Below are 17,010 nucleotides of genomic sequence, written 5' to 3'. Positions count from 1 at the left end.
TACTTAGTTTAATTAGGAGAAAAATACATTGAATAATGAACAGAAAAATAGAAGTTTACTTAGTTTAGTTTAGAAAAAGAAGAATAAGTTGAACAACGAACGAGCAATAGAAGATTACACAGTTTACTTGAGAAGATTAAGAACGAAGCTTAGTTTCATTTAGAAGAAACATACATTCAACGACCAGGATATCAAGAGATGACACTCATTGAAAGAGAGAGATTTGTGAGCGACATAATTAAGTCCAGAGCACAGGAAAAGAAGGCATGCAGTGGTTGTGGATAGTAGTAGTGTGTGTGGACGAACAGGGAAGAAAAGCCATGGAAAGAGAGAGAGAGAGAGAGAGAGAGAGAGAGAGAGAGAGAGAGAGGTGATCTACCTCATCTTCGTTTTCGTGTTCACTGACACAGTATACCTGCCCCAGCACATGCCAGAGTGAAAGAGGTGACCTACCTCATCTTGGTCTTCGTGTTCACTGACACAGTGTACCTGCCGCAGGAATTTTGGGGCTTTAGGACCATGGAACGGGTAAGATGTTGCCAGCATTAGGTATCTAAAATAGTAAAGCCATTAATGGCCATTGACAATACCTCTGTTGGCTGATTAAACTTGTCCGAGATGATATATTTTAAAAATTAATTATTTAGTAAAATATAATCGTATAATACTTTTTTCGATCCTTTAACTATGATCCTCGTAATACTATTATGACTTTTTTTATTAACAATAAATAATAATATGATCGATAGATAATGTAATGATAGCTTACTATAATGTAATGATAGCTAAAGGATCATATTATCACATGTTGATCATATACGGATAACATGTGATAGTCTGGATCAAACAATATAGGATGATACATGACCAAACGATTGATCGTCCATATCCCTTGATTGGCGTAGTCAGCTAATAAGGGTATTGGGTGCGATGGATATCATGCTATGCCTCAGTTTTGAAATGTTACACATCCCATTTTTGTGGCCGGTAATTCCATATCCAAAGTCACATATAAATGGGAGGGACCTCTAATTACGTTGTCACACGACAACTCCATTCTCAGTATTAGCTAATTAGTCCACTAAACCCAAAGCTAACTTGATCTTTAGATGGACATTTATCGGGAACTCCCTCGATCTAGTTTTGTAGGTTCGACATTTCACAAATGGTAACTTGGACTGAGACTCACTTGAAATAGACTTTGGTTGGATATGAATAATCATCTTAGCTCAGACAAATTAGAATACGCACTACTAGATTGACGTTAAAAGGAGGGTCACTAAAATATTTCAAGAAAATTTCATTGGACCATCTAAGCTAAACCTTAAAGAGCCAAATGGGCCAAATGGACCAGAGGATCCGAGATCGATATTATCGAATGCTCCATTATTGAACCCTCACATCTCTATACTCCTAGAGTTGGTTCAACTTAGGCTCTTGGTCGGACTTACTCTCTCAACTTCTCAACTACTCGATCCACTACTCTTCTGTCAATTATTCTAAGAATTGATGACTAACCCACCGCTTGCCCAACCTACAACTCCACTAGCTCAAATCATAACCATACTCGAAAAATCTTTCACAACTTGATTTAGTAAGTCTAATTCCTAGCAAGAGTGTTCTAATTTGTAGCTTCTTACCTGCTTACTGCAACTAGTCCAATCCACACAACAAGGGGTACAATCATGCATCTACCTCAAGAAAATAACTCTCTAAATCTCTGCTCTCGTAATCTGCTCAATAATCCTCCTCAAGAGGTAGAGGACTGAATGAATCGATCACTCAATCGATTAAACCATCCCCCTAGTGTGCAAGTCCAAAATTTAAGATGGACTAATGGCTAGAGGTCATAAAAAAGGAGATAAAATAGGAAAAGCAAAAATCAATAAGATAGGGAAAGTGAAGTCAATCTCTACTTAAGATCACCCTTCACCAAGAGTATTATCGAGGAATCAATCCCAATAGGGATTCAATACGACAACCCTAGAGCTATATGACAAGAGCTTTGACCTCACTAAGTATATAGTCACTTTTACCACTCATGTGACTTTGTTCGAGATGGCAGATTCTCTCGTATGTAGTATTTTTCTGACAACTCTCAAACGGGAAGAAAGAAAATATATTGATTCTCTAAATCTCACATTGAAGCAAACTAATAGTAGGGTCACGATGGGGAAATGACAAGCCTTCAATATAAAAAAATCTAGGGGTGACATCACATACATAGTGGAAGAATAAAAAAATAAAAATATCATATTTCCCAAAAAGTGTTCGTCATTGTGTGAAGATTAGTGCGAAAAAACCTACTAAACTAAAAACCACGTATGAGATAGTTATGCTACCTAGGGAGATCATATATCCTTGAAATCATATGGATCTGTGAGAGAGGATGAAGGAGGTCAACTATCCTCATCTTTAGCGATGATCCACATGGTAGGAGTTGCGAAGATACTCCTCGAATCGCTACACAAATCTTCACACTTATCGGTTGAAAAGGAAAATGGGAGAGGAGAATAGGAGGTGGCAACTAAGAAGGCCCAACTTATGACCCTTTTGTTCATTCCTATTTATAGAGGCCCCTTATCAACTTAACCTTAATAGATCCTGCCCTATTAGGTATTGGATCTCCATCCAACTACCCAAACCTCTTAGATTAGTGGATCTCTATCCAATAAGAGATCCACTAATATCTCATTGGTTTTTATTAGATCTCATCTATAGGATTCAATAATTCAGGGTCTTATTGGATATCCAATAAGATAGGGGCTCCAGCAAATATCTCATATTCGAATCTCTACTCGTTGCAACACCTACCATATGTGTGACCCTCTAGGCCTAATATTGAGCTGGCCGTGACTCATACTTGTCAGAACTCATTTTAGCTTAATGAATTATTATCTCAATAATAATTCACTCGACTCATCCATTGCGGACGTACTAGGTCACTACATCGCAATCCCCAAACGATATAAGGGAATCCAATTCTTTGGACATATTTATTCTTAGTTACTATGTACTTATAGTTCCTAATGTTGAGAAATATGGGGTAACATCACATACGCAATGGAAAAATAGAAAATAAAAATCTCAGAATTTTTGTAGAAAATAAGATTTCATCGTCGTGCAAAGATTGGTGTGCAAAAACCCACAAAACTAAAAACTACGTGTATGAGAATTACCTATGGAGATTGTATATCCTTGAATTCCTACAGATCTGTGGGATTAGATGAATGAGTTCAAATGCAAGATGCTATTCAAATCGCTGCTCAAAACTCTTCCTCGCATGCACCACACAATCAAGAAAGGGCTGCCCATTTTTATTGTCCACACATCCTAAATAGGGGCTGTAGTATAAGAAGGAGAGGGAGAGAGAAGAATAGGAGGTGACAGCTTAAAAAAACTTAGCCCATGACCCTTTGGTTCCCTCCTATTTATAGAAGCATCATATTTGTTGAATCTTAGATTTTGATGATGAAACCAATTGATAATATTATGATCTAATCTACGTTTTGAGTGACGTAGGACCAGCTTCGATCAGGAGAGGCAAATTGATTATAACAGGAAGAATAAGAAGTTGGGCCAGAATTAAACATGTCAGAAGATTAGATGTTAGACCGGAGGAATGATGGACGTGTCGGTAGAAGGCTTCGTATCATGAGTTCGGGCATCGGGCTAAGAAGATCGAACATTGCGCCAAAGAGATCAAATGTTACGAGAAGACAATATGTTGATTAGGCAATACGTTGAGGGAGAGGACAATGTGCCGAAGGGTCGGATAAAGCACCGGATGAACCGATGACATGTCGGACAAATTAATATTCTTGCTTGTAATAATTTGTCTAGATCGAAGTAGTTTTAGTTGTAATTGAGTTGGTTTAGAATGTAATTAGGCCAACCAAATTAGGGGCCAACTGGGCTTAAAGTGAGACTGTTTTGGGCCAAAAGAAATGTCCATTCAGTGACCCAAAAGTTCGGTCAAGTGCTAGCACCGCCGATCCAGGTGGTGACATCACTAGTGGTTTGAGTTTGAGGATCTAATCGGGATTGAATTTGGTTTAAAGAAGGCAAGATGTTTGAATCATCAAGTACAAATTTGGGATTAGATTTTGTTAATACAAATTCTGGTCCAAATGGATTCGGATCCAAATACTCCTCTATAAAACTAAATCGAAGGCATCCCAACAAATGCTCCTCTATAAAACTAAATCGAGGGCATCCCAACAAATGCTCCTCAACTCCGATGAGCAAGTTAATTTTTGAGTTTGGGCTATTCAGTCTAATCGAATAGCTCTGATGAGAAGAAATGACCACACCTAGAGAACCCCTTTTATAGGTGAAAATATCATTGATAATTATTAGGGTGATTGCATATTGACTGGCTCAATCCAAACTTGGGCAATCACCGTGTTAACCTACTAATCACATGTGGTTGATGTAATTTGGAGCGATTGACGAGACTATAAATTGTCATATGATGACAGGTTGACAACATATTACCATATGACAATGAGGCGTCAATCATGTCATTTACCACCTACCAGATTTGAATGCTAAAATAACTAATTAGATCGATATCTTATTGATACCGATATCTATAAACTAATAAATATAAAAGCAAATCTCTCATGATCATATACGACTATTCTTGAAATGATCCTTGGTAGAGATGTCAGGCATGTAATGTAGATAGTGGAATTATGCATCCACCATACAACTCATGTACACAGATAAAAATGTCTCACTTACACAAAATGATACACCTATTCAAGCTTACATACATGTATATAGTACCAATAAGTTCTGTAGTCAAATGATACACTAGTATTTCCTATAGCTAAATGTCATTTTGCTGCAAAACTCTGCTTCAAGCTGCATGCTAGGCAAATGCATGTATTATTTTTTTGACAACATCATACAAGCATTTATGTACATGTGACACGGCAATGCATGGTTGCAAGGATCACATATCTGACGAGAAAAATTGAAGCTTAGAGAACTGCACCAAGGTATTGCAGTGGGTGTCGAACAAACTGTAGCAAGGTCTCTGCAGAGAAAACATTTGCCTGGTCTTTTCATCGAAACTTCTCTTGAAGTGACTGTAGATTACCCAACCCGTTCATAACCAACCTCGTAGATCATATGTATCGATGATTATTTTTACTGAAGTGGATTAGTGATGAAAGGATGCAAATGAGGCATCATCAAATTGGCCTCTCCAGGGATTGCCACTATTGGACCCACTACAAGCTTCCGTTCGCACTGACAAACTTGTCAGGTTACCATCCAAACTCATCTGCTGGACTTCCGCTGCCGATAGTATCTTAATGCTCTGAACACAGCTAACAAATTCCCTGTAGCCAGATAGAAGTAGCAGTTACTTCAGTGCGCGACAAAACACTTAGAAATTGATCTAATAAAGGAATTGCTAATAGTGTGAGCTTACTCCCAAGGATCATCACCAACAAGTAAGATATCATTTTCATGATCCACATAGACCAACTTCCAATCGGTTCTGTATGTATCCTCTAGTTGCCCTTCAATCCCAAACATACGTGCAAGATCACGTCGAAGGTCGTCATAACCCTTGTAACGGGTCACATCAATACACCTTCCAACAGAACCACGCTTTTGAACCTTCAGTCAAAACATATAACTAGTATCATGAGAATATTCAACATTATAAACAATTGTGACAATACAGCTGCACTTCACACCATAGAAAAGGAAATTGCAACGAGGAAAATAGGCAGCATAGTAGGAGTTGCAACTCAAATGATGTGCCTTTTATTTCTTCATCAAATGTTACCAGCTATATTTTGCTACCTTAGAAGTCCTAATTAATATATCATAGCCCAAGTAAACCAAGTTAGAAGGCAGTTTAATTATCTAGACTGATCCAGTCTTTTAAGCAATCATTTGTGGTAAAATAAATCAGTTTTCAGATGATTTCTAGGAATATCTAGAAAAAAAGGTAATTTCTTCATATACTAAGATTTATGCATTAATATATACTTACATATATACATATATATATATATATACATACATACATATACATATACATATATATATATATACATACATATACATATACATACACATATACATATACATACATATATATATACATACATATATATATATATACATATATATATACATATATATATATACATATATATATATACATATATATATATATATACATATATATATATATATACATATATATATATATATATATATACATATATAACCCATGTAGTTGATTGATTAAGTATTGAGAAGAGCCAGCAAACCTTAGTGTATGTTCGCATTCGTGGTGGTGGTGGTGGTTGGTTAGCCCACACTCCCCTATTAAGGACACCCTCGGTGACCACAACATCAGTTGAACACCCAGGTTTGAAGGACATGTCTGGCACACCAAATGATTGGGAACTTATATCTGCAGTGGATAACTCCGTATCAATGTCTTTCTGCTGGCCATATCCAGAAACCAGGTTCTGTATATCTTTTCTTGTGCCCAAGCCTCTTGAGAGCAGGGTATCTGGCATTGTTCCAAGAAGAAAATTGTCCCTGTGATCTTGACCATTACCATCCAGACAATGAGAGGGCAATGATACACCATCATGCCCACTACCTTCTAAACAAAAAGAAGTTGTAGAAGAAGCATCTAACTGATCAGTTACAGCCAGCTGATTGGGCATCTGCATGGATTCTTTTATGTTGAACTGCTCATGCTTGGCCATCAGTTGTGTCTTTCCTTGAAGTTCCGGAAGCATAATATCCAAAACTGGTGCAACTGTTTCTTCAACCAAAACCTTTTGTCCTTGCTGGACCTTACTGTGTAAGCTCAATGAATCAATGTTACTGTTAGTTGAAGGAAAGTTTGATGAACATGGAACATTGGTCCCACTGAGCGAAGACTGAGTTCTGAGAAGCAGAGGAGACTTTTGGCTATCCAGGGCACTGCTTTTGTGTGCTTGATGAAGTTGATCTGATTGAAGCGGTAAAAGATTGGAGCCATCGAGCTGCAGTTGGAAATCTTGGAAGTGTTGATTTTGCTGGGTCAGTTGCTGTGATAATTGAGATTGCAATGGTGGACTGAGCTGAGAGAGTAGCTGTTGCTGCTGAAGCTTTTGCAACATCTGCATCTGAATCTGTGGCTGCATTATATGCTGCAATTGGTCTTGCTGCTTCTGCAAGAGAGAACGTTGGCATTCTAATGGTTGTTGAACTGGCAATATCTGAGACAACGGAGACTGACTGAGAGAGCCCATACTTGAGAGACAAGAGCCCTGCAATCCTTGCTGTTGTAGATGAGATGGCTGCAAATATTGACTTGATGAATGAGTTTGAAGTCCAATCTGTCCATTGCATGTCTGTTGTTGCATAAGCTGCTGGTCTGTGGCTTCTTGATTAGCAACAGGTCTAAGTTGCTGAGGTTGAGACTGTTGTAGCTGCCCTGGTTGTTGAAATTGTTGCTGCTGCAGATTGATAGATTTTTGTTGCAGTGGTGATGATTGCAGCTGATGTTGCATAGAAACGGAAGATTGTGTCAGCAAGTGCGGTTGCTGCTGCAGTTGATGAGGCAGTTGCAAAGTTTGATTCAGTTGTTGTGCTTGAGGACTTGACTTGGAATTAAAACTTGGCCCAGATGCAGCAGGTGTTTGAAAACTTAGCATTTTAGTTGGATCTTCTGTGACTACACCATCCTGTGTAGCTGATGCAACCATTGGAGAAAAGCACGCTGGTTGGGTAGCCGATGCCATTAGATGACGATTTTGTTGCACAGCCATCCACTGAACCAGGCTTAATCCTGGAAAGATTGCACTCTGACTGTCTTTTAAGCTAAAGTCATCATTCAGCCATGGCATCACCCTATGCAAACCATTTCCAACTTCATACTCATCTGCAAAGTAAACAACGTTTAGCATATAAGCCAAGGAACAAAAGGATGATATTTGATGTGTCTTATAGAATGGCACGACATAATCCTAAGATTTTCCATGTTACACCAGCAATGCTTAGCCCTAATGCATCTAACTAGAATGGTTTTGTTGTCATGTTTTGTCAGAAGTAACATCTATACCTAAGTGACCTGGTCAAGCAGACATGCATGTTCAAAATTGTAAAGTTCTCACTAAAACTGGAACTCAAAAAATCCTATGCTAGTCCTTTGTTCTTCTTCTTTACTCTTCCAATAAATTGATGTGTTATCTATTGATCTTTCTAAAACGTTAAAATTTACAAAATGTTCTATGTAAAATGTGTCATTCAGAAAACTTTTTCTTTTGCAGAAAATGTGGTTCAATAAATAAAAGAGTGAGAAGAGCTCCTGGCCTCGATAAGATACATGAGGTATAGGGCTTATGATAACACGGCCTTGATTAATAACCTGGATTATACTGGTCACTAATCTTCATTTTACAATGACAATTGTTCTTTCTAGGAGATTAAAGGACTTCTATAGCCAATTGAAGAATTCTTTTTCAATGATGCAAATATAGCTACTTTTTCTTCACCAGGTAAGGAAATATATTTCAATCTTAATTGCACTAAACATGAGCAAAATTGGGGAAGTTTCAAGCATAGTTTGGCTAAATTGAGGGGGAAGGGGGAGGTGAATTATGACAATTATGGGCCCTGCCTACCAGCGAAAGAACCAAACAAAATGTTAGCTGCATGACCAAGGTTCAAAATTGAACATTTAAGTTTCTTCAAAAGTATCAATCTAAGACATTTAACTGTGGCAACTACCCAACATTCTCCCTTAGAAATAATTTCAAAAAACAAATGGGCATCAAGATATTCTTCAATCCTTAGATTCAACACTAATTAGCATTACTGACCAAAAAAATTGTTCTAAGATATACTCTTGCTAAACAATATATGAAAATAATATAGTACTTTTACTATTCAATTCAGCATCGTTTGATCAATATCTCAAGATATCAGCAGAGACATAAATCATAGTGAATTAGTGGGTTATGTCATAATCATGACAATATTATAATACAACAAACCAACAGAAGAGTCAGATTAGCCAAGCATACTGTCAAGTGCCTAAAATGCCTAAAAGACATCATGGCCATGACTTCATAAATGATATTGGACAAGATGGTAGCTAAAATTCATGATTACATTTCTATGTAACTTGCCTACCTGGGACTCCTGGCGATGTTGCAAAATTGGGCCTCAAGTATGGGGGTGGACACATATAGAAAGGAGTCACCACAGGTTCAATTTCCCATATTGACACTCGGGTCCGTCTCTCAGTCGCTGTTGATTCATCCCATCCAACCTGTCAATTAAAAGCTTACTGAGATATCATTTATAACATTGCTAGAGCAAAAATATATATATTCTCCAGAAGGACTTGTATGAACACATGGATATTGTCGATAAAGTTTCTTTTCTTTTAAGTGTGTCCTGTCGCAGATCAAAAGAATTGATCATGAGATATGTATTGACCTGGAGATTGCGCCACTGTGAGTTTTTCCACCGCACAGGATCTAAATCACTGATGCCTGTAATAGTGCCCATATATCTCCGGACTCCAGAGTCCTCAGTCTCAAACATCATCCTGAATCGCATGCCAAGAGACACCTGGGTATATATTGCCTTGTTGTACTTAGCCAACGGGATAACAAATTCTGAGCGGCTCGCCCTATTTTACAATGGGAATTCCATTAATATGCCAAACTGCAAGGAGATGATAAAATGTGTTTCATAGACACCAGGAAACCTGAAATACCTTGGGTTGTAAAAAATAGTAAATGGGCTATTATTGGTAGCAGCATGAGCAGCAGCAGCTAGGATTCCAATGTGCATGCTGTCACTAGATAAGACAGAAGATGATAGAGCATGCTGTTGTCTATTTGCACGCCTTATACCCAATAAAAGCTGTGACTTCTCATCTCTGAAAAGCAAGACAATTTTTCCCATCTTGTTCATGATTCAATATATACATTGAACATAAACATTTCCTATCAAATTTATCTTTCTACCGTATAAAGAGAACGGAGTCACCAGCAGAAAGTCTTTTTGTGCTAACAAACACACTCCATCCTGTTGTCAGTAAATGCCTTTTCGGTTGACCTGCAATTTTGTCAGTGCTGGAAATCAAACTGAGCAGACAACTAAAAAGGAGTAAACAACTATCAGAGTAAAAAACATCACCATAAAGCTTTCATATGCACTGAGATGCACCTGCCTGGGCAGACAACTTATTGAATATAGACACTCTTTAAAAGCAATCTCAGTGAGTGCCCAACCTATACTCTTGCAAGAACCGACTTCTTCTTCTTCTTCTTTTTTTTATTGACTCAAAATGATGGGATTAACATAACACATCATGCTGCGTTCTACCAGTGATGCAAGAAATATCAAATTCTATCAAATACATTACAATAAGCATATATCTGCAATTATAATCTAGCAAAGATTAGCAACACACAATGCTACAGCCTACAAACTTCTTTTGATGTCTAAAACTTGCAAGTGTCCAATTTTTCAGCAATTAACAAACTAAAGGCAGTTAAGATGACATAGACATCTGTTATTAAACTTGTAACAAATAACAAACCTTGGTACATGTTTAATAACAGATAGATCTGTATGTGAGAAAGAAAGATGGGGGCAGCAAGGAGGGAGGGAAACGATCAGGGGAGCAAACAAAAATGACCAAATAAACATGCAGTTGGTTTAATGAACTTCACATTTGCATCTCATAATTGCAAAGAAATTGACTGGTGATACACAACAAAGGAGCTCAAGCAACAGACATCTCATGACAACAAAAACAAGAAGTGATGAAACTTTGCAGAGAATGGTGGTTGTAAACCATTGGAATTTAGCCTCATAAGCATGGAATTATTAAGCTCAATATTAAATGAAACTCCAGGTATGATACAGAACACAAGAATCATTTGAAAAGAATTTTTTTTAAAAAAAATCCTGAAAGGTTAAACATGCTATTGCTCACCAACTAAAATGTGTTGTCAAATTTTAAGCTTCACATTCACAAAGAACATGCTCAACTTAAAAACTGAGTATCCCTGGGGGAAGGGGAGATGTTTGACCATGTGTTATAATTTGGTAAAAGGTTTATGGAAGCATTCATAAATGTTGGTAATTGATGATGTCACACAACCTCTGATCTTTGGTCTATAGTAACACAGAATTGCAGTGGAGGCAGGCACCAAGATGAAGATCACCGACCATTATATAGATCAATAACTTAAGAAATCCCAACAAAGCAGGTCTTCGACTCTGGAGCAAATGCAGATCTTTGAATGATGAAGGAGAGTGAACAAAACTTACATCATAGCATAACCTCGTACCCGGTCTATCATGTGAATAAAAATCTTAAGAGAAGCCCTTTACCTTTACTAGGAAATTCTGGATAAGATGAGACTCTCCCTCTTGGGGTGATCCAAAGCAACAATAAATCACTTGTAATGATAAAGATTGAAAATCATGGACAATGACAAACCAATATGTGGAGTCAGAATAACTGTAGGCAGAATCTGCTAGTGGGTATTTTAGGGTAGATAAGTTCAATAATGACTACATAACTTAGATAATCATCTTCCGTATCTAATATATATTTCACTGTACTTACATAGTGAACACTGATTGCAAAAATGAACCAACAAAGAGACAAGGAAGGTGGAGGTTCATACCACGATATATGTGTCGAAATGTCCATGAGACGTCATGCAAATCCTTGGCCACCAATTCTTGAGCTGGCGGTTGCATTGTGAAATCCTACCCAAATGTTATCCTTGTAAGACAAGCAAAGTCTACATCTGAATTTTAAACACTAAGAAGGAAGCTTGACAACCACAGATAAAGTCAACATACTAGAGCTGGAAATATCTTTTCAGCAGCACGGCGGGGTACTGAAAATCCACCATGGGTACTTGTATCACTCGCTGTAAGTGTTTTGCAAAAGAACTCAGCTGGTTGCTTGTTCTGTTTGAGGCCTATTTCAGATGCCAGCATTGCTTCTCTATCATACTATTTCAAAGTTGTGTCATTTTATACATATCAACATGCAAAACAAGATAAAACCATAATAGCAAAGATAAAAAAAGGCTGATACTGCAAGCTACTATCATCAAGAAATTGTGCTGCCTCCAAACCTACTTTGTTGACAGGTTGAAGAGTCATTTGAGCATAAACCTCATCTGTTTCAGCATCTGCCTGAAAAAAGATGCACTAGCATAAAACTTTGACAAAACATAAAGCACAATAAGGAAGGCAAGGGAATCTCTCTGCAAAACATACATGCATGGTGACATCAAGAAGCACACAAATCAGCTTGGATGGCAGCGAGGGATAATTTGGAATGCCATCAATCTCCTTCTGCATCGTGGCTGCGACCTGATATTGCCATGATACCATGATGTCATTCACAGACACAATTAGATAGATTCAGATCCAGACCACGAGAGGACGGACCTGTTCACTGTGGCCCTGAGGAAAGTAGACCACTAGGCTGCCGACTGGTGGCAAAGATACCAGTGGTCCAGCACAAGCATGCCATAGCTCAGAATCAATTCTTTTCTTTTCTCCTGCTTCACACACGGTAGCGCAAACAATCATCAGATACCGAAAGGTAAAAGACGTGAGCACAACAAGTCGCAACTTCTACACTGGTGAGTGGATACTCTAATAAGCATAGATGTGCATATATTCTGCAATAATATATTTAAAAAGGCAGTTCTGCAGCCTTCCGGCCTCGCTTGAGCTTCTTAAATGCCTGGATCTCAACCGCTCTGGGTGACCAATGAGTGCTTCACAATGCTATCATCAAATCCAACAACCAATTTGAGCCAGAGAGTGAAGAAGATGAACAGCGAGGCATCAAAAGATCGACATGAGACGACGCAGATAACGAAGAATAAGACGAAGAAGAGGAAGGCAGAAAACTTAGCCGCACCAGATTTTGAGAGAAACGAAAACAAGTGGCAGCGAAAATAGTAAATGGAATTCAAACTGAGACGACAGCTCCAAATCACCGAACAGAGACATCTAAAGCCTGCGGTGCTACAAGCCAAAACTGGTAGAGGCAGAATCATTAGCAAACGACAAGTGCACCTTCCACTGGAGTCCCCGCGAATCCGCAGGCCGTGGGAACCTTCATCTGGGGCGGTCTGTTCCAAGAGCCACTCTTCCGATCTGAGATGCTCGAGCAGGAAAGCTCCTTTCTCGCTCCGTCCCCAGCCGCTCTCTCCCTTTATGGGCAAGAAAGCTTCCACCTTTCCGCCACCCTCCCTTTATAGCTTAAAGGCGACCTCCGCTCCATAGAAAACTCCCCGCAGTGCGATTGCGCCGCATAAGATCCATCAAAAAAGCAACCTTTTTCTCCTCGCCGTACCGAGAAGCTCCACCTGCACGAGCACCCCGAAACTACACAGTCCTCCCCTCCCCTCTTCCTTTGGTACCAAACCCCACCTGCCGGTCCCGGTCCAGCTAGCTCAGGCAGCGAGTAGGCTTCGGAGAACAGGGGAGGGAAGAGGGGTCGCGTCTGCTGCTGCTTGGGTCGCGGCGACGAGGGAAGGGGAGACCGGAGAGGCGCCGGTAAACGAGGAAGCGGTGGGTTTCGCTGGGGTTCCGTGCGCTGCTGGTTCGGGTTGGGGGCGACACGAAAGGGATGGGGAGAGAGAAAGAGAGAGAGAGCGAGAGAAGGTACGATGGAAGCATCGCCGTCTTCTCCATCTTTTTAATGGAATAAAAATAATAATTAATAATTAACATTAAACACTAATTTTTTTTAAAAAAATATTTATAAATTATTTTAGACTTACTATATTTATTTTAAAATAGATATGTGAGTATATAAATGTGAATTATTCGTTTATTTTATTTGGCTTCCCGTAAAACGGTGCGTGGAAACCGGAGGAGCAAAATGACTTGGATGTCCGTACAAGAATACTGCTTTTACAAGTATGCCACCACTGCCCGACCAAATTTTGATATAACCCTTCACTTATATTAAAAATATGTCATATATATTTAATATATTAATATTACGTTTTTAAAAAATCATTACTAACTAACTCTTGTTAAAAAAAGAAATACTCGTCTCAGTTAGTTTAAGTGTAAGTATTTTAATTTACAAGGACATCGGGTTTCTATTATACATTATTGGTGGGCGGGGAAACGAGGGAAACGAAGGCCGGGCGAAGCGGGCGTCGGGTGGTCCGACCGACGTGGGAGTGGCGTGGGAGGAGGGCGCAGCTTTTGTCGGACGCCGACGCGGAGGCGTACTCCTCCACCCCCGGCTTTTAATGGGAGCCCGGGCCCACGTCCCACTACCCCTGCGAGACAGAGGGGGGGTAGTTTCGTCCCTACGGCCGTAGGTTTAAGAGCTCGGTTCCCCGTGCGGCCACGCGCGGGGGAGGGGTGGGGCGTTGCGGCGCGCGGCCGTCGCCCTCGGAACCCGCGCGCACTTGTCATCTCTCTTCCTCCTCCGTCCGTCCTCACCTGGGAACGGATGCGACGTCGGTAGAGGTCAACACGAAGGGCGCGGATGGAGTGATCGGCAGGGAAACAGCGACGCAGAGGACGGCTTGTATCGATTGGATGCACCGATTGGTTGTTTAATCCATGCTCTTGCTCCTAATAGTGCCTATGAAGAAGACGTAGGTGGGCAGGCAACGTTGTGTGGGAGATTGAGATTGATCACTTTGATTGTTTATGCATATGCTTTGCACGGAGATGCTCGAAGAGTAATCAATTAAGAACATCAGAGATTAGGGATGGGGGAGGTTCATTAGTGTTCCCCATAGATCGATATGCTATCACTTGTTGCCTACTCCAACTATGCATGTGTAGGGTTGTATTGAGTGAGTTCTACAGCTTTGTCTTACGTTACAACTACAAGATGCATCACTTCCATCATCTCTTTAATTAATTTCGTTAGTACATTATATTCATTCATTAAGGATTAAAGATTTAAAATTAATTTTAAAGATGTCAGTTATTTTAAATAAGAAGAATAAAGTATAGAGATAAAATTCCATCAAAAGAAAGACGAATGGGAATGGTTCTTACCGTTGTTGTTATTATTATTATTATTATTATTATTATTATTATTATTATTATTATTATTATTATTATTATTATTATTGATGAGAAAAGGACCGGTGGAATCGGGGATCCAAGCCGCAACGTTCGTGATAAGATAGATCTAAGCCGCGGTGTTCATCATGGCATCATCATCGCCTTGTCGGCAATTATTGTAGCGTAATCTTCATGCGACTGTGGGAATGGGATGTCACGAGGGGCGGGCACAGATCATTGGGGCCCGGGTGTGGGGGCCGAGGGTCCCACCTTGCCAGGCCCACGTCCCTCTTGCGGGACCCGCTCCCACATGTGGTACAGAAAGGACGGGGGAACCAGAACGGACCCCACCAAGCCGCGCAGATAGATAGATATGCTTCGAACCACAAAAAAACAATCTCTTTGTATTTCTTCTTTTTCCCGGATTGATTTCGATCCGATTCGAGCGTTCTAACAGAGTTGAAAACGAAGAAGGGCAGCTATTTGAATAATTATAATTAATGTATCCGCAACCATGTCTACTGTGTTGCCACTGATTGCATCCGTCTCTCGTCACCGAATCGTGTTTTCCACTTAACAATCGATAGGGACTTGGGAACTGCTCCGAGAGGTCTTACAAAATGAATTATGCATATCGATAATACTAATTCACTAATATTAACATCTTAAATATGGAGTTATTCAGCTCTATCCAAGTTTCTCCATGAACTAATTAATTAATCGATGTACACCATTCGATCGACTTTGATCTATGGATCATCGATGACCCATACCGAACAACATAGGATGGAATTACAAATTCTGGATCTACCAAGCTATTTATTAGAAGACATGGAAATAAAAAGAAACTAGTCAAAGGAATGAATAAATTTACTCTGGCATTTTAGAATGACGTGAAGGAGGAGCAAATGGGGCCTGAAACTTTTGCTTTTGCCCTTCTCTTTCCGGGAAGGAGGTGGCCCGTTTAACCATCTAAAGTTAACTGCGTCATGTGTCAAAAACATTTACATTTATGTTGATATGACAAAAATTGAATCACCTTAACGTGTGTCGCAAGCATTGGGATATCCGCAACAGAAAATTCTCTTAATAACGAGCAATTAATCATTGGGCTGTCCTACAAGTCGTGTCCGGTTGCAAAAGAAACACTGTGTTACTTGCTGTCTGCTCAATCTGCCACTATATTCTCTATGCTTATTTGCAGCAAAACTCTTTTTAAGTTTGGCATTGGCATTGTGGCTTTCGCTCGGTTGGTCACTTCATTTCTGCCTTTGTGATGGTGGGTGGGTCACTTCATTGCAGCTTTTGCCAGCTAAGTCTGGATTCTTGTTCCACCTCAGCTTCACATCCATTTCTCGGTCTCCGACTTACTGCCACCCGTCGTTCCGTGTCGTATCGGAATCGGTGTGAATTTGACCTGGGTGACGTGTCGGTTTCGATGGCCAACACGTTTGCTCCACATGACCGACACGGTGGAGCTCTATGGTTGGCACGTTAGCTTCACACGACCGATCTAATGATTCCATGTGGCTAAAACAATGAAGCTATGTGATCGACACGATGGAGCCATATATCCATCCGATCACTCGTTACCACCTTAACATTGCACGGGTACCCCAAGTGAAGCTAGTTGTGCCCGATAGATGCCACGTGGAAGAAAAAATATGCATTCTTGAGTTTTGACTTAGGCTAATGATAGTCACAAATGAATCCTACTTACTTTCTTATTATTACACAAATTATATAATAAATGAATGTAACGGCTCCTAACGCCCACCATTAAAAAAATTCGAACAATAAAAAAGATTGGAACAATCAACTTCAAATCAACTTGAGATCTCAACTCATTGAACATATCTTGAGATCAACTCAAAAAGAGAACCAGAGTGACTCCAAATCAACTTCCGATTGGAACAATCAAAAACCACCTTAACA

General features: G+C 39.6%; 1 protein-coding gene across 3 annotated transcripts; it reads right to left on the bottom strand.

The window, feature by feature from the left end:
* Nucleotides 1-4,720: 4,720 nt before the first annotated feature.
* On the bottom strand, nt 4,721-13,699 carry LOC135584082 (auxin response factor 16-like). Of its 3 annotated transcripts, none has more exons than XM_065125955.1 (13): nt 13,108-13,699; nt 12,469-12,584; nt 12,295-12,390; nt 12,154-12,210; nt 11,869-12,024; nt 11,688-11,772; nt 10,011-10,101; nt 9,758-9,922; nt 9,475-9,670; nt 9,166-9,304; nt 6,300-7,912; nt 5,444-5,634; nt 4,721-5,351 (listed from the first exon to the last, which is right to left on the bottom strand). In XM_065125955.1, the coding sequence occupies exons 1-13, from the start codon at nt 13,151-13,153 to the stop codon at nt 5,171-5,173; spliced, it is 3,132 nt and encodes a 1,043-aa protein (XP_064982027.1). In that variant the 5' UTR covers nt 13,154-13,699; the 3' UTR covers nt 4,721-5,170. The 3 variants fall into 3 exon arrangements, with proteins under 3 accessions (XP_064982027.1, XP_064982028.1, XP_064982029.1); XM_065125956.1 differs by having other exon boundaries at nt 12,469-12,581; nt 13,108-13,698; XM_065125957.1 differs by lacking the exons at nt 12,154-12,210; nt 12,295-12,390; nt 12,469-12,584; nt 13,108-13,699 and having other exon boundaries at nt 11,688-11,788; nt 11,869-12,007.
* Nucleotides 13,700-17,010: the final 3,311 nt, after the last annotated feature.

Source organism: Musa acuminata, chromosome BXJ2-9, assembly GCF_036884655.1.
Source record: "Musa acuminata AAA Group cultivar baxijiao chromosome BXJ2-9, Cavendish_Baxijiao_AAA, whole genome shotgun sequence".
In the NCBI taxonomy this organism is placed as follows: domain Eukaryota; kingdom Viridiplantae; phylum Streptophyta; class Magnoliopsida; order Zingiberales; family Musaceae; genus Musa; species Musa acuminata.
Note: the sequence above shows the minus strand (reverse complement) of the source record. Positions and strands in the feature narration are given on the sequence as shown.

What these genes read in the sequence shown, in the direction of transcription:
- LOC135584082 (XM_065125955.1), bottom strand. Translation starts at nt 13,153, where the DNA reads ATGAAGGTTCCCACGGCCTGCGGATTCGCGGGGACTCCAGTGGAAG. An exon ending in CTCTTCAACCTGTCAACAAA is followed by an intron (nt 12,025 to 12,153) that starts GTAGGTTTGGAG and finishes ACTTTGAAATAG; the next exon opens with TATGATAGAGAAGCAATGCT. An exon ending in AAAAGATATTTCCAGCTCTA is followed by an intron (nt 11,773 to 11,868) that starts GTATGTTGACTT and finishes ACATTTGGGTAG; the next exon opens with GATTTCACAATGCAACCGCC.